Below are 18,092 nucleotides of genomic sequence, written 5' to 3'. Positions count from 1 at the left end.
TTCTGCGTTACTATATATGCTCGTTGTGACATATTCATCTTAATTGTTTTCAGCTGCTTATCTGGCGACCATGCCTATCCGCGTAAAGGCATGTACACTCACCGTCAGGCTTAACTGTAACGCGCGAGCGCCACGGAACGTTAGCCTCCTGGTTTCCAGACTCCAATGCGCATCTGCCTTTTTTCTGGAACGGTGCCTCACGGTCTAGGAGTACGGAGATACCCAGTCGCCTTTGATGGCACAAAATGTGCTTCTGGGGTCACGTCTAATTCGGATGTCGCTTTCTGGGGAAGACCCTCGAATGACACATCAAACTATCATGTCCCATTTTCGACTCCAACACACGGGTGGCATAAGTGCGGACCGGCTGGTGGTGAAGACTCCGCGCTGAAGAAGCCTTGTGTAACCAGCGGCATCGTCCGTGGTAGCCAAGGCCGTGCTGAACACTGGGAGGTGGTGGGTTCGAACCCTACTACCGGTTGTGCTGTCCGGGTTTTTTCCTGTAGACTTTCCAGTCGAATGCCGACATAGTTTCCCTTGAACTCTGCTCAGGACGCATACTAACCGCCCCGTTCCCCCACTCCTTCCTGCTGTCCTCTCCCCATCAGCCCACGTTTTTATGCCGCACATGGCCACAGTTGCTTCGCGGCGTTAAACACTGAATATAAAAAACCATTGAGCCCGGGAAAAAGAAAAGCTATACAACAACACAGACGACTCTAGAAGTCCCGCCTCGTGCCGTCTTAGCAGCGTCGTTCTTTCGCGCGCCTATACGCTCGGGCTTTTTCAGTGAGGAGTCTATAACCATACAGCCCCTTCATCTGAACCCGGTTCAGTCTCTCCCACGTGAGCACTGCACGGCTTTTCATTCCACTGTGCCCGCCAGCACATATGCACACTTACATCACGTTATAAAAGGCGAACCACTAGTAGGCGTCCATTCACTATAGGCGCAAAGTGCCTACCATTCAGGCAATGAAAAAAAAAAAAAAAAAAAGAGAGAGAGAGAGGAAAGATACGTGGTGGGGGAAGGCGCTGATGGGGTTCCTCTCCTACACTTCGGTGCGGCGAGAATTACCGGAGGAAAGAGACAACTCTTTTATCCGTGACTCATCATTTCAAAGAGGGAAAGAAAGAACGGATAACCTTCGCTCTAATCCATTTAGTGCGATGTTCGCTTTGGGCGGCTCGTCCAAAGCGCTATCTTCCAGTTATTGCACTCCCGAAAAGAAAAAAAAAAAAAAATATTGAGTGCATTTCTGAACGACTGCGGAGAGCCATGATCTACGAGGTGACAGAGACGAAGGGATTTTCCAACGCTGCCGTGTAAAATAATGTGTAAAAGTTGGAAGGTGGGGATAGCTTTCAGAAGGATATTTCTGCACACTTCTGCTCGAAGGGAGTACCTCAAAGTCCAGCAGAAAGGCCACTATACTATAACAATAGATTTCAGAATTACAGTTAATATAACCTTATCAAAGCGGCACTCCGGACAAAAAAGAAAAAAAGTTATTTATTTTATTTCGTATTACCAAATCACTTTGCTCCAAGACTATACGTAAAATTACCACCACTAGAGGTCGTTAACGTACTTAATAAATGAAATGAAATGAAAATATAAATGCTGTCGGTGAACAGGAGGGGCTTCCACGAACTTTCCAAAGAACCAACAAAACTTCATAGTTTCGGATCCTCCAAGGGTAGATGACATCACCACGAGCTGTAGCCACTGTCTCCTAGCAACAGGGCACGCAGGTGATCAGTAGCCTGAGGACCTGTAGGGGTCACGTTACCCGAGAGAGCCAATCAGGAGGCTCTGCACACACCACTTTGGGGGCCACCCCAACATGACACCTGTATACATGAATTTCGGAACTATGCAACTGCAAAACCGAAATTGGGAGACTAGCAGTGACGTCACACGGCTGCCCCCAATTACAGCTTCACCTTAAGGTGGAATAGAGGCGCCTCCTCTTATTGCTTCCTTCATGACGTAAGTGAACAAGAGAAGCACGCGACGTAGACGGAGCGGGCGAAGCGCCGTAGCAGGCCAATGAGAGCCAATGTTCGGTCGCCAATGAGAGCTTACGGCTGCTCGCAAATCTTCTGACGTCACTCGAGGACATGGCCGGCCGGTTGCTGCCTTCAATGTTTTTTTTTTTTGTTGTTGTTGTAAATATCAAGTAATAATTGAAGCAACCCAAGCAGCACAATGTACTGAAAGTCGAGTGCAATAGGAGTGGATGGTATGTGCCTAATTATCAGTGTTCTTTACTTTCACATGTTTGTTCAAGGCCTTCCACCTACCCGTCCACCCCTATTGCACCCGACTTGCAGTACATTGTCCCAAGCAGCACATTGTACTGAAAGTCGAGTGCAATAGGGGTGGACGGGTAGGTGGAAGGCTTTGAACAGACTCGTGAAACTAAAGAACATTGATCAGACATATACCGTCCACCCCTATTGCACTCGACTTTCAGTACATTGTGCTGCTTGGGGTGCTGCTTGGGAACGTCAACTGGGAACATCATAATATTTGCACTTGCGATACAGCAGCATCAGTTGTTCCGGAATCAACCGTGAATGACTCACCCGTGAACTGCTTGGATGCAGGCTCCTTCCAGATGACGTGTTTCACTCGGGCCTGTTGCCTTCGCTCCTTTTTGAGCCTCTCCAATCTCTGCGCCGTGTTAGAACGCCGCCGGTGAGCGCCCAGCAACTCTAATTCCGAGACGATGTCGTAGGATTGGCCCAGCTCTTCAGCGGGAGCTTCTACGCCTGGAGGAAATGGGTCCAGCTCCAGCTCTCCTCCTACTGCATGGTCTGTGGACAAAGCAAGCTTCGGCTGATGTAATACAGCATACAGCAAAGAGAGAGACTGAAAGTGGATGCGTGCCAGGGGTGGGCGGTGACAGTAATACTTTGTATTGCAGTGCTTTTGAATATTTGTATTACGTATTATAATACTCTAGAAGATGTAATTAACACTTATGAGAGGTCCTAAGCACCTACAGAGTGTCACTGGTTCTCGCTAATCATCTCGAAAGCCCGTGCCGTCTCGATAACCCGCTGGTTGAGTATCAATGTATATACGCTGTGCAACTAGGTCAGCTGTCTGCGCAGCTCTCCAGTTTCCCTCTCTCCCCGATTGCCCGTGGAGCGACCTCATTGGTCCCTCTCCAAAGGAAGGGGTACCATTTAAAGGTTGAGGTACACGTGGTTTCTTCTGTGGACCGATGCCGATCTACTAATACCCACTTATTGCTGCCTTGTGATTGGACACACACTTCGTCACGTGGTGTTCTTCAAACTTTACCCTCTCCCCTGTGTAGGGACAAGCTGTCGTAGCTCAATATAGTAGGTAGTATTACTCTCTTTTTTTCCCTCTTTGTTGTTTTTAAGGCCATTATTGAACAGCTTTTCCAGTGGTGTTGTGGTACTCGAGTCTGCGACTGTCTGCGACTGCCCTGTTACAAGCCGTTTTGGCTTAGGCGGGTCATGTCTGTTTTCTTGTGGCTATCTCCTGAACAAAATTTGAATTTGTATTGTAGAGGAAATGTTACTCGTCTACAAGACCTCTGATCGGCGATGACGAAATGTGCTGGGGAGCTTCTCAAACAGAGGCCTCACTGCAGGACGTTGCCGACAGAACTGATTGGCGTGTGTCATGGAGCGCAGTCGTGGTGTCGCATCGTAGTACAGTACCTTTAAGTAATACAGAGAAGTACTACCAGTACGTATTATACTACTTCAGAATCAAAGTATTACTTATTAGTGTTATAATACTTTTTTATTCCGTGTTAGCGCCGCGAAGCAACTGTGGCTATGAGCGGCATACAGACGAGGACAGATGGAAAGAGGACAGCAGGACGGAGTGGGTGACAGGGGGAGGGGGATTAGTATGCGTCCTGGGTTGACTTCAGGGGAACTGTGTCTTCGGAAAACTCAGGGAAAATCTCAGACATCACAGCCGGTGGTAGGATTCGAAGCCACCACCTCCCAGTCTTGAGCACGACCTTGGCTACCACCAACGAGCTGGCGGCCATGTCGCTGGTGTATTATAATACTGATTATTGAAAGTACTAGTTATGTACTTCTGTTACAATACAGACTATATGTATTACATTATTGCCGACCCCTGTAATCCGTTGCATACATACCGATGGATCGGAACGACTGGAGTAGCGTAGATGGATCATCGCTGAGCATGACCAGCTCGCACATCCCGGTGTCGTCACCAGTGATGAAGGAGTTTCGAATGTGGGATAGCAGGAAGCGACGGTCATCGAAAAACGCCATCGTAATACTTCACCTAACAAGAAAAAGAAAAGGAAGTGATTGTAAACATCGCCGCTTTCACTTCATCCGACCTACTCACAAACTGAAACCTCACACACAGAAAACTGCTGGGAACATTCGGAAACATGATCGTATATGACCACATAACCTGCCACGGCGGCACTATCTCATTGACGTCAATGAGACAGCCAACCGGTCATCATTAAACTGGCACTATCTCAGTCGCCGTATACAACCTACAATACAAACCTTTCACGAGTACACTTAGAATTCTTTGAAATGAACTATAGACACTGCAAATCTAATCTGTGCATGGAAAAGTTGCTTTAGCCCAGTGGTTCCCAAACTTCGCCGCCCCGCGTCCCATAAAAACGCAGACGCCCCCACGCCCCTTTCCCGGTTTCCCTCATCGCATTGCCGGATGTCTTCCTATATAAGCACATGCACGTTAGCCAAAACGATACACTGACATTGCATTGGAGCTATATACATTCAGAGCGAGTTCTCCAGGTCAAAATGTCTTGCACAACGGCACGCTACACAACTGCATGGTTCGCTCACCGACAGCGTACACGAAACGGTTTGCTTAGGTTTTTGGCGTCCGCTTCGAAAAGACACCTACTGAGTGCACCTACTTAACGTATCCATTAGGGACATGAAAGTGCGCAAATATACACCATGTCGGACGGGTGCTTTCGCAACGTGGTCAGCGTATAACAGTTTGAAGCATGCGTGCGCACTATGGTTGTGACTCGGGAGCGTTATTCGTCCGCCTAGGCCAATCACGGTCGTCTTAAGAACTGTAGGCGGAGTTGACCTGTAGGAGTGACCTCATCCCGAAGTACACCTCTAACAATGCGATAGAGCATTAAGAAACAGCGATAGCACAATCTCCGCTCTCTGCCCCTCGTTGGAAGACTATCCCTATAGCTGTGGTGAGGAAACGGGAGGCAACCTTCGAGAAGCAATGTTGCCAGGGGGACTGTGCACATTGTGACGTCATACTAAGAAACGAGAAATTAATCTTCGGTAACGTGCGAGCCGCATATGGAATATTTTGGGATATGTTGACTGTGCTAGACACGTGGATTGCCGATGTCATAAATTAATCAGGGTTCTGGTGATACGTGACGTGATCCCTAGCGACACTTTAACGAATTATGTGGTGTTGCTATGAGGTTGCCCCTTAATCACGTGACCAAGGAGTAACGCGTTTATACATGCGGGCGCCACGTCAGCTCTGCAACGACTGCATGTACGATGTGTGAAAGCAGTCCGAAGCTTCTCATCAGTCTAACCATCACTTCGGAATATCGAGTGCTATCATCCCACACTCTATCTGTCCCTCGGAGAGTCTCTTTAAAAAGGAGACGTTGTCTGAATCATCATCGTGTTCCACAGTGCACTATCCCGCAGGTACACGGGGAAGGAACCAAAAGGGGGGGGGGGGGCGTCGCCATTAGGCAGTCAATAAAGAGGGAGAACTTATAATCCCGCCGGGAAGCGGCGAAACAAAGGTTCCCTGTCACTTCTCTGGATGGAAGAGGCAGGCAACAATGAGCTCTCGCCATTGCGGAGTATTTATCACCCCGCCGGGAGCGGAGTCGACGGTGGAGATGACGCCACGATGACTGACCAACGCTATACAACGTAATCTCGCGCGGATCAAGGAAGGAACGAACGGTTCGACATCGACGCGTGTGTGCACAAGCGTCTCGAAACACTGAAGTTCACAACTGGGCGTTGTGAGGCTAGTGCTGTCTTTGCCCTTCTGTGTTTAGTAAAAAGTTTTCACCTACGTCACATTGTGACGTGGCAGTGACGTGGCATGCTCGTAAGCTCCTCCCACTGGTGCTCACTTTTCGTCCTATAGCGGCATTGAACGGTGACAAACTGCGCGATTTTTCAATGAGACAACCACAGTTTTCATAGAAGAAAATGTGAGAGCGACAATGACGAAGTGTCTTCGGGATAAACGAAGGGTACGGACGTGACGAAAACACCATTCAAGGCTTCGTTTTCGAGCAAATGCTAGATAATCTCGACAGGTGCGCCGAAAAAGTGACCACCATCAAACGCGTTCGTTTGACGTCATGTGAAAACATCCTATAGACCTCTATCCGAGAAACGTCATCATGACGTTGGTAGACGGACTGAAACCGAAACAAGTCGAAAGAGAAGTGCTGCGTTCCACGAATGGACACTTTTTCGCTGCTCCTTTTAAAATAAAAGTGGGACCGAAGATCACGTCCCTTTCAGGGACCATCGTAATCCCCTCAAGACCGCGGCTCTCGGGCGCGACCTTGTTCGCCCCTAGCTCCGAGCGTAGTTCAAGTCTACCAAATTCCTCATTGGTAGACCTTTCATTATAGTTTCGTGTCTCCACCAATGTAGGCAAATTGGTGGCGCTGTCGAACACTATGACGTCATTTATTTACAAGCAGGGAGAGGTCTATTGCCTCACCCACTACAACGTCTCGAACCGTTCGTGGACCAGTCCACGAACTGTTCGGAGAAAGCGTGACACACGCTAAGAAAAAGAGAAGGAAAAAAAGTGTGTGGGGGGGGGGAGTAATTTTTGTGCTTTTGGGGGACTAGGTACGTTGCTACAACCATTACCCCTTTTCGGGACTAAATGATTGTCACAGGGTGGAGACTGACTCACACGTTTTATTCTCATAGCCCTATGTGAGTGGTCTATGTCATGACTCATGAATGAAAATACTACGACTTCGAATTAAATTCATATGTCTTCGAATTAAATTCATGTGTCTTCGAATTAGATTCATATGTCTTCGAATTAAACTCACATAAAATACTGCGATGTGGCCCAGTTTGTCGGGAGCCAACTAACCATTCCTTAACGTAAGGAATATGAATTTTCTGCCTACTGTATAGGCAGAAAATGGTTCAATTACACTGCGTTGTCCCATCAGATCCCCGGGGCACACACTTCCGTATAGAGTTACAGTGTTGCAAACTCCCGCGCATGTTTAAATGGACTGTTGCATTCATGGGATCATTCGCGAAATTTTTGGCACTATTTGTTGTGCTGGGGACTAAATTTCAGGTTCAGGGGACTAAAGGGGAGAGCAAGTGCAATCTTGGGGGAGTAGAAGCTGCAATTACTCCCCTAAATGCTCCCCTTTTCTTCAGGCTTCAACAGCTGTGGATGACGAGTCGAAAACGACTATTTAGCAGGAGATATGATCTTCTAGCTGCTACGGACTACTACTACTATACGGACGTCGTTGAAGCCTCTAAGGTTATATAGGACAGAATGCACTACGTTTAGCCATTGATATCAGGCTATCAAACAACAACTTCAATTTTAATGATGAAGGTTGGGGAGTAATTTGAAAATTACAGGGATACTTTAAAAATAACACATTCATGCTATCAATAATCGTTTTTAATCCCCTGTTGGCGCCTCGAAGCAAGTGTGGCTATAAGTGGCGTACAGGCGTATACATCAAAGTATGGGGATCAGTGCGCGTCCTGGGTCCGCTTCACGGGAAACTGTGCCGACATTCGCAGGAATGTCTGCCAAAAAAAGAAAGAAAAAAAAAAGACAGGGAAAACCTTAAACAGCTAGCTCGTCGGGAGGGCTCGCGAACAGTAAGGATTTTACATTATACCTGGGGTTCCGCGTTATTTGGGCGGATTCTGCGGATGTTTTTCGGTGTTTATTCACGAAATCGGCGTTTTTCGACGTTTTTCCCGGCGTGTACATGGTTTACCCGACAGTTATCGGCGAATAGAGATCACAACGTAACTTCCGCACGACGCATTCAACATGGCGTTGTTCGCTACGGTGGCGTTTTACGGCTAACGAAAAAGTAAACGGACATTTTTCACAACCATCGTATTTCTGTATGGTTTTCTGATCTGCATCAACAAGTTGCTCGACATGTGCAGCAATTTATCTCTGGCATCGTTCCTGGAATGTCCCTCTGTATTCGGTGTTTTTCGTTTAAAACCGAATAAGGGAAAATTTACCCGGTGTATATTTCTCGGTGTTTTTCGATTAAAACCGAAAACGCAGAACCATAACTATACCTTAATGAGCACATAGTTTCAATCGTAAATAAATTATACGCATAAAAAAAATCCTTTCACGCTGCTCGCGACTTAGGACAGTGTCACCTATATAGTAGCAATCCACGCACAGTCCATATCTTAGCAGCGCACCCGATACGGTTCAAGCGCATATAGGAATGGGATCCGAGTTGGCAAATGGAAAAGCTGTGTCTGCATCCATTACCGTCGCGTCGTAATTTTGTTACGGCCGTCGCAAAAGAGGTTCTTCTCCTTTGCTTCCGCTACATCTCTCCGTCGGCGACAGCAGTTTTCCTCCTCCCCCCGCTAATTCTTCCATATCCCGAGCCGTTCGTCATCCCCTCACGTGCCTTCTATTGGGGAAATAGCTTCCATTTTCCCTACATTATACATCTATATCGGCGGGAAAATGGAAGGGAGGAGGCGTGATCGAACGGAGCGGCACTCATGTGCCGTGAAGAAGACGACAGTTCGCTCATCCAGTCGAAGTGCTCAGGTGTATAGTAGCCCTTCTTGACGAAATGGCACGCATATAATTAAGACACGTCTGCGTTCGTTGCGAGATTTTTTTTCTTTCTTTTTTTTTTAAATTCCATCTTTGCGCCACGAAGCAACTGTGGCTATGAGCGGAGTACAGATGTGGACAGATGGAGAGAGGACAGCAGGAAGGAGTAGGGAGACAGGGGGGGCTAGTATGCGTCCTGGGCCGACTTCAGGGGTAACTGTGCGCCGACATTCGTCGTGAAAGTCTTCGGAAAACCCGCCAGGGAAAACCTCAGACAGCACAGCTGCGGTGACAGGATTCGAACGCGTGTCACACCTCCCAGTCTCTGCGTGGAAAGCGATCATGTTAACCACTATATGCCCACGGGAGCTGGTGCGTTGTTGCAAGATGTATTTTCCGAAACACCGAGCTTTAATTATGAACGTACGTTTCACTGGCTCATCTACTACTAAAGTACGCTTACAAAAAGAAAACGAAAAAAAAATCATTAAATTAGTCTTGTTTTACGATATCAATCATTTTTACGACCAGCTCCCGTGGTATAGCGGTTAGGATGATCGCTTTCCACGCTGAGACTGGGAGGTGATGCATGTTCGAATCCCCGCACCAACTGCGTGTGCTGTCTCGGACCAGACGTAATGTCGGCACAGTTACCCCTGAAGTCGGCCCAGGACGCATACTAACATCCCCGTCGCCGACGCCTTCCTGCTGTCCTCTCTCCATCTGTCCACGTCTGTACGCCGCTCATAGCCACGGTTGCTTCGCGGCGCGAACACGGAATAAAAAAAATCATTTTTTACGATGCAACGTGCTTATACGAAAGACGGTACTCTATTTCTTGACTTGTTTTGCTCCTGTTAGTATCGGGAGTGAGCCGCACAGCGGCGCTGCAAGCGAGGAACGCGAGCGCGCCACCTCTGCGTTATGTAAACGCTGTTCCATAACATTTGCGCGCGGGGAGACGCCGCGGCGCCCAATCTAGCGCCTGCGTTTTGGGTCCCCTATTCTCCAAAACTCTTTGTTAAATACGGTAGCCTATACTGCTGAGACTTCAGCATTAGGTTTACAAAATCAGTCCATAGACAGACAGTGTGGCGTCACCCGTAATTATACAGGGTGTCTCGCGCAACGCGTCAATAAATGTTATTCGAAGAGAGCAATAAAAGAAAAACGACCGCTACTTTTCTGCTACTTGAGTTACAAACAGGTGCTACATCAAAAGTATCACCTGTTTGTAACTCAAGTAGCAGAGAAAAGTAACGGTCGTTCTTTTCTTTTATTGTTCTCTTAAAATAAAATTTGTTGACACGTTACATGAGACACCCTGTATAGTTCTCCCATTGCGCAAAACCACCAATTATCGATTATCAAACGCGAGCATCTGCTCCAGGAGGCAAGGAGGCTGCTATGGTCCGCGCAAAAAAAAAAAAAAGAAAAGAAAAGAAAAAAAGAAGCGAAAAATAAGAAGAAAGCAGACAAGTCAGGCTCCACCTAAATCAGGTTGCGCGATCATGCTCTATAGTGTCGTCTTTATTGCTCTTGCCGCCCAAGTTGTCAGCGAGCCATTCAGGCGTGCATATTCAAACCTTCTTCGCACGAGTCAACAACGGGCCCGCGCTCTGCATAGGCTCGGCCATATAAGCCATTCTGGCGAGGCTCTCCTGACTTTGGGATCATTACAGTCGCCAAGGGGAATGGGGGGTACTGGAGCCGCACTAAAGTCAACAGGCGAGCAACGCGTGCTCTTCCATGAGGCCCATTCTCAATGTAAATGCTAATGGTGCTCTCATTTTGAGCGCTTTTCCTTTCTTCGGCCCGCCATGTTTAACCGCGGCCAGTATCTCCTTGCACGTGCCGGTGCAAAGTGTTCGGAAAGTTTTCGAACGTCGCCGTTCCCCCATGTAACGGCGTATAGGGAAGGCGAAAAGCGAGCATATTTACGTGAAGACTGCCAACAGCCTATACTCTTAAAAACGAACTTCACCGCATGGCACGCTCCTAGCCAACCATAATCTCGAATGATATCGTTATCTGCCCTGATTTGTTGAAAACGGGAGGCGTACGCCTTTTTTGTGACAATTATGAACAGCATAAGTGTCACAAAAAAAGGCGTACGCCTCCCGTTTTCAACAAATCAGGGCAGATGACGATATCATTCGAGATTATGGTTGGCTAGGAGCGTGCTATGCGGTGAAGTTTATTTTTAAGAGTGTAGTGTGGTCGCTGGTGTCACATAGGGGGTGCGGGAGTAATTATTTCTGATGGGCGTGAAAATTATTTGCGTCGAAATAAACGAAGACCTTTCATACTTAAGATTTGCACAAAAAAAAGGGAAGAATATTACAACTGACAAATCAATGAAACGGTTTTCACATGAGTTTACAGGTGGCTCACTTGTGGATTGGAGTTACGGCACATTTTATAACAGAAGGAAAAAGCAGCGTATCCTCTTCTCGGTGGAAGAGCACGCGCGATTGTAGATTCCGTAAGTTCTGACCACGACCTACTAGATTATAACGACCATGTCAGGCGCACCCCTTCTATGCGCCGCATTTTTGGAAGGTAGCGGTGGCGCTTCTGATCGTCCCAGTTATTGCTTCCTCAACTTCTACAATACTTTGTACTTCAGCTTACCTTAGTATTTCTGTACAAGCGGTGGACGTTCCACAGATGTTTTATTCTGAGGTTGATTATCATCATCATTCAACGCATTTTCATATGGGTGCATAGGGGCTATCGCTGTCGTCTGCTACGGTAGTCGTACACACGCTTCTGCGCGTTCAGAATTCAAATTTCCATCGTCCAATCGTGTTGTGCCGATCAGTAGCGCCTCTGGCGGATCGTGCGGGCAGGCTCCTCAGTCCTCATAGGGTTTTCTGATTGTGACATGGTCGTTATAATCTAGTAGGTCGTGGTTCTGACAAGGGAGTACAGCAAGGAAGACACATTTATCTTTGCACGAAACCATGTTTCACTCATCAAGCTATCAGGAGTCGCCACACAATATATTTTCGCTGTACGACATCATGTCACTGCAGTTAAACTTACAAAAAACGCCTTGTAACAGGAGGGTCGTGCGGCGCGACGTTGGAGGTCCGCCCCACTCTCCTGGCGTGGCGTAATCAGGTCCGCGTGACGTAGCATCACCGTAGCGAGCAGTCGCGAAGGTCTCTTTCCTCACTGAAAAATCGCCTACTATTCGCCTGTTTCTGCGGGCCAGGTCGAGCGAGTGAGCAGCACCGTCAGCGCCCGAAAATATGGAACACGCGGTAGTTTAGCAGACGACGTGGCACTTTCATGGTCTCCAGTTGTTCGCACTTGGCAAGATGCATCGCCTTTTCTGTGGATTTCCTATAGGTTTTGTAGCTTGGCTTGGCGCCATGCCGCTTGAAATATCACCCAAAACCCTACCTACGTACCTACCTACTGTTTGGATCAGTACCAGTTTGGGCCCGAAATGGCGCTGTGCAAGCTATGCTGCAACAGCCGCCGCGCGGCAGTGGCGTAGCAAGGGGATGGTTTCAGGGGTTTCAACAATCCTACCCCAGCACCCGAACCAGTACCTTTGGAAGTGCATTTGGGAAAGAGAAGACGGGGTGAAATATCCTCCTGTCCATGCAAAGTTGCCACAGAACTCTTGCCAAAATATTTTTCTGGGTACGCTACTGGAGCGCGGCGTTTCATGCAACCGACTCTTGGCGTCACCGAATGACGTCAGCATCACTTATCCACTTACGGGTCTCTCTGAAGGAGGGGAGGAGTTTCGGAAAGGCGTGCAGATAAATAAAAAAAAAACACAAGAATAGCGATACGGGCCTGCATTTCCCAATTCAAAAGGAGCTAAACACACGAACACAAGCTCAACAAAGACCTCTCTGTCTCTCGCAATAGATGTCAGCCACGATAATCGTTCTCAAGAGCATACATGTTGCATAAAACGCTGCAGCCAAACCCCGAAAAAGAAAAACAAATATATGAAGTGGGGCCTTCACTAGACCCTTAACGATTCCATACGAACTAGAGACGTATTCGGCACGTCTCGCAATTACACCGCTCAACACATTTTACGCCACGATCACAGTCCCGTAGCCCCAGGTCACGTGGTACCGCGCAAATATTCGCACTTTGCCCGCGGGACGTGCAGGGCCATTCTCCCAAGCGGTCAAATTGATGCGGGCTTGTTGGCCGGTGATGTATGCCCGGAAGCCGTAGCAGGTTGTTCCACGTGCAGCCCAAACGCCCATATGGGCCGCAGCATTGCGCGTCGGCCGCTAGATCGACGTAGGCACAATATGATAGCAACGACAGCCCCTGCGGCGGGAAAAAGCGATATACATACGAACGTGCAGGAACGCTTCCCTTGAAGCTCTGTGGTGAGTGGCAATGCTAGTGTCCAGGAAGACCGGCCTATCTGTAGATAAGTGAAGGTATACGTGGGACTCCAGGGTACCGGAGGCGACGGAAAGGGGGAGGGGGGTTACAGTGGTCACTGTAGACCCCATGAATTTGTGAAGAGGGCACAAAATCCCCATGGAGGTGGAGGCGCCAAAGTGTTATCTCAGGTGCCGCATGCGAATAAAACGCCATAAACCCCTTTCCTGAATCGATCAAATTGTCAGCAGAGTCAAGGCTTTTGTTGGATGTTTGGGAGTGTTGTGTATCCGTGTCTTGTTGGTTGCACCAGCCACTTGAGCCACGGCCGAGAGATCGTTCTCGTTACTGCGGAGAGTGAAGGATGTATTCCTAAGATCGTTCACGGGGCAGAGACGGCTAAACCATCTCTGCACCTTGCACGCCTACCGGAGAAACTCGACATGCTCTGAGCGGGAGTCTTTGGGATGCCGTGGTACAGTTAGGCTTGCGTGGTGTGTTTTTGTTATTATTCTGTATACTAGAACATTCATATGCAAATAATGCAATATACATTCAATCCATTCAAGACGAAAGCAATCAAACATTTGCCACTTTTTGTCATTCAGACTGCCTCGAATTTTTGCGACCCGGGCACGAATTGGTGGTGGAAGTGGGGGATGGAAGGAGGCACCAGTTGGGATCTGGGGTAAAGCTCTGCATGGGCCAACTTTTTCGGGCCCGACCCGGCCCGGGCGCATCGGAAAATGGCCCGGTCCGGTGACTCGGCGAGTACAGCCAGGCCTAGTATTTCCAGCCGTGACTTACGCATTTCTAGAGCTTATCAAACAAATTTATAAGTAAATTATAAGAAGAGAAGACAAGGCCACACACATACAAGAGCTGGCGGTGTAACAGCACGAGACCAAATTAAATCCAGAACGCACGCGGACAAGCGCGTTATCGTTACACAAGCAAGTTTTTCTAGAGGTAGAGGATGTTGTCGACAAACTCCTTCTCCCGATCCTTACCCATCTCATCAAGCTTTGCGAACGTGATTGTGAAATATGTGAGAAGTCAGGAGCAATGTGAAGTGGCTTTGAGAATGTTCTAGAGGGTCGAATTATACGCAAAATCCAGTGTACGTTGCTTGTTTTTGCAAATATGTGAAGATGAATGACGCAAGCACGAGATGATACGAGCTAATCCACCTCCAATGTGTGCAATTAGCTGCGTGACCCGGCCGGGCCAGACTCTCGGAAACATATTTGTCGGCCCGGCCCGCGGTGCTAGCGTATCTTGTCATTCAGAGCTCGGCCCGGCCCGGGGCAACACAGCCAATATAACAAGCCCGGCCCGGTCCGCGGTGCAGGGCTCTAATCTGGGGTCCCCCCGAATTCAGGGCGTTGCGCCAGCCTTGCAGGGGAACCATGAGTTCTACTGACCAGTGACTGGGAACGTCCTCGGACGGGTGACTGATCTATGTTCCTGCGTTATTACACGTCACTACCCAAGCAGCACAGTGTACTGAAAGTCGAGTGCAATAGGGGTGGACGGTATGTGTCTTATCGATGTTCCTTAGTTTCACGAGTCTGTTCAAGGCCTTCCACCTACCCGTCCACCCCTATTGCACCCGACTTTCAGTACATTTTGCTGCTTGGGTAGCTTACGTTCCGGTGTCGTTGGGGCGATCATTTAAGACACCATAGGCATAGGTGAAAGAAACGACAAGCCCGAATGAAGACACGAAATCGACTAAAAACGTGACCTCATTTGTGTGTACCACTAATACAAAGAAGCCACCCGTGACCTTCGTGAAGGAATACGGCTTTGTGAAACGGATGTGTTCTGCATCCGCGCTGACGGTTCTTCGGAAGAGGTCTATTCTCTCAGGGACACGCGTTTCCTAAAGAAAAGATACTCGAAAGATAGATTTTTCTTAACGTAGTATGCCCATATCACGCTGCTCGTAGTGTATTCACATTGACAGGAACCACCCGCAGATATTTTTGCACAGCAAGCCCCTCTTCAATAGACGTCTCCCTGTTTGTAAACAAATGACGTCATAGTGTTCGACAGCGCCACCAATTTGGTAGAGTTGAACTATACGCTCGAAGCTAGAGGCGAACAATGTCGCGCCCGAAAGCCACGGCCTTGAGGGGATTACGATGGTCCCTGAAAGGGACGCGACCTTCGGTCCTACTTTTCTTTCAATAGGAGGCAACAAACAAGTGTCCATTCGTGGAACCCCGCTCTCCCCTTCCGATTTTGTTTCGGTTTCAGTCTGTCTACCAACGTCATGATGACGTTTCTCGGGTAGAGGTTTATTGATGTTTTGAAACGATACTACACTTCATTACCGTCGGTGATCAGCTGGCGTCCCTGTACAGTACATGTTACAGCAGAGTGGGCATCTGCGATCGCTGACATGATTCAGTTTGCTCAACAGACCTCTACCTGTTTGTAAACAAATGATGTCATGATTACGTTTCTCGGGTAGAGGTTTATTACCCCCCGACTGACCCTCCAACCCGCGAAACTCCGCCTTTCACCTTGATTCCGCACAATATGCGGATATCTCTTCCTTGCGGCTAGGAGTGAAGTTCCTCGGGCAGTGTTCCGTCGAAGAAAAGAACTAACAACCAGCTATTTATACGCATCTCTGAGTCGCCTATCTAAATGTCTCACATGGCCGTGTAAATCACAGCCACTTGACCCGAGGTCCGTCCTGTCGAAAAATGAATCAAATGGAGTCGCAACAAGTTCGAAGTTGGCGTCATTATTCAGAGCCGCCTTCAACTGGAGACACCTCCTCCACGCCTGCGGTTGATTAATGGATGACAACAAAGAGCATTAGAACAAGTAAAAAAAAAAAGGGAACAAGAACAGTAAAGACGAGATATTAACGCGAGATAGGCGGAGCACGAACTTGCTGATTTGTATGAGCAGATGCATCCGATCGGGAGCCGATCTCCCGACGATCATGGGACGGTTCAAAGCTGACAACAACTATGACCTCGCACGTTGATTATTGTAAAAAAATAAATAATAATAATAAACACGTTCTACAAATTTAACGGTGGTCATTATGTTACGGGGTAAAGAGGTCCGATCTTTTCCACAGTGTGTGTGCGAAGTGCAGTTAAACGGACCCGTGTGGGGTACACTCTAAAAACAGAGCTTCACCGCACCACAGGTCCAATGTCTATAAAGCATCCGCGAGGGTATGTCTCCTGACTTGCAGAGGACCAGGAGCGTACGCCATTTTTGTAGCACTTTGCGTCTACGTAAGGCGCAGAGCATCAGGTCGAGAGCCGCCGATACTTCGAACAGAGACGCTTCTTTTCCTGGACACCGTCCTCGCCATTGGTGTGGTATTTACCGTGAACATATTGTAGAAGTAAACGAGCACAAAAAAGAAAAAAAATATCTACATACTCATCATCATTTAAATAAAGTTGTTTGTTGTACACGAACATAAATGACCCGTATGGAAAACGAAACCTCGGTGTGGTGGGGAATGAGCAGGCGTGCAGCGCCGCAGAAGCAGCTCTCTCGTATCGGGAGCGGACCAGTATTGCACTGCTGCGAGGAGCCCGTCGTTCCACACGTCGTGCGACGGCTCGTGAAATCCCTGGCTTCCCGCCAATGGACAACCGACATTCACCCCCACCCCAATATATGCTGAGCAGAGTTGATCCAACGCTCGCTTTCCGCATGCCACGGAACACCTCTCGTCAGGATGCTGCATTAATTCATCGAATGCGACTCGATGTGGCTTTTACAGCTTAGTGACGTTACCGCTCGAGACAAGTTGACTCTCACAGATGCTGTCACTGAGGTGCTCTAGAGGATCTGGAGCACATTCTTCTTCATTGCCTACACTACCAATCTTCCCGAATCGCACTCTCCGGGTCTCTTAGTCAGCTCGACTCTCGCCCGTTCTATCTATCAAAATTGCTTGTTCCCTGGCCGAATCCAGCCCACCAACGCTCTGCGCTCAAAACTCTTTTGGCCGTTTTGTTCCTTTCTTTCTTTTTATTTCCGTGTTAGTGCCGCGAAGCAAATGTGGCTAGAAGCGGCGTACAGATTTGGTCAGATGGAGAGAGGACTGCACGAAGGAGTGGAGGACAGGAGGTCAGTATACGTCCGGGGCAGACTTCATGGGGAACCGTGCCGACATTATGGAAAGTCTGCGAGAAGACCTCAGACATCACAGCTGGTGGTGGGATTCGAACTCACCACCTCTTTGTCTTCAGTTCGACCTTGGCTACCACAGACGAGCGGATGTCTTTTCCCCGCTGGCAACAGATTTCTTGAAGCAGGGTTTCGACCAATGCGCTCTGCAAGTACGTCGCTACTGCGCATCTCTACACTTTCCCTCTCTCCCCTATTGCCAATGGAGCGACCCCCATGGTCCTTCTTTCAAATTAATGAGAAGCATTCCAAGGTGTGGCGCACGTGCTCTATTCTTTGAACCCATGCCGGTCCACGAGTACACGCATACAGCTGCCTTGTAATTGGACAGACAATTGGTCACGTCGTTCCTCCACACTCAAACCCTCTCCCTCGCGCAGAGACAAACTGTCGTAGCGTATGCTGAATGTCAGTTCCTTGCTCCTCCAAACCGTATCGTGACATTGCAAAGCGCAGCACTTCAAACGAGCAACGTGCCGCCAGCCTAGGCAGGCAGACGCTCGTCTACCCAACGTCCCCCCACCCCCCACCCACCCCCACAACACTTCTGTCATTATACCCTTTGTTGACACCAAGCCGCTAACCTGCCTATATATGATAATGCACTATGCGAAGTGATTCATTCGACAGATGCGCAAATACCGCATAAATGATTTTAAAAATCGCGACCGCGCGCAACACG

At 48.4% G+C, this 18,092-nt stretch overlaps 1 protein-coding gene across 2 annotated transcripts in view; it reads right to left on the bottom strand.

Moving 5' to 3' along the window:
- LOC135368293 (target of rapamycin complex 2 subunit MAPKAP1-like) overlaps window positions 1-18,092 on the bottom strand; it is a 49,449-nt gene that overhangs the window by 23,184 nt on the left and 8,173 nt on the right. For both annotated transcript variants that reach the window (XM_064601473.1, XM_064601474.1), the window contains exons 3-4: window positions 4,161-4,312; window positions 2,593-2,823 (exon numbers count right to left, since the gene is read on the bottom strand). In XM_064601473.1, coding sequence (XP_064457543.1) covers window positions 2,593-2,823; window positions 4,161-4,299 — 370 coding nt within the window. In that variant the 5' untranslated portion in view covers window positions 4,300-4,312. The remainder of the gene's footprint in view (window positions 1-2,592; window positions 2,824-4,160; window positions 4,313-18,092) is intronic.

This window comes from Ornithodoros turicata, chromosome 9 (genome assembly GCF_037126465.1).
Source record: "Ornithodoros turicata isolate Travis chromosome 9, ASM3712646v1, whole genome shotgun sequence".
Taxonomy (NCBI): Eukaryota; Metazoa; Arthropoda; class Arachnida; order Ixodida; family Argasidae; genus Ornithodoros; species Ornithodoros turicata.
The sequence above is the reverse complement of the archived record's forward strand: the minus strand, read 5'-3'. Positions and strand labels throughout refer to the sequence as shown.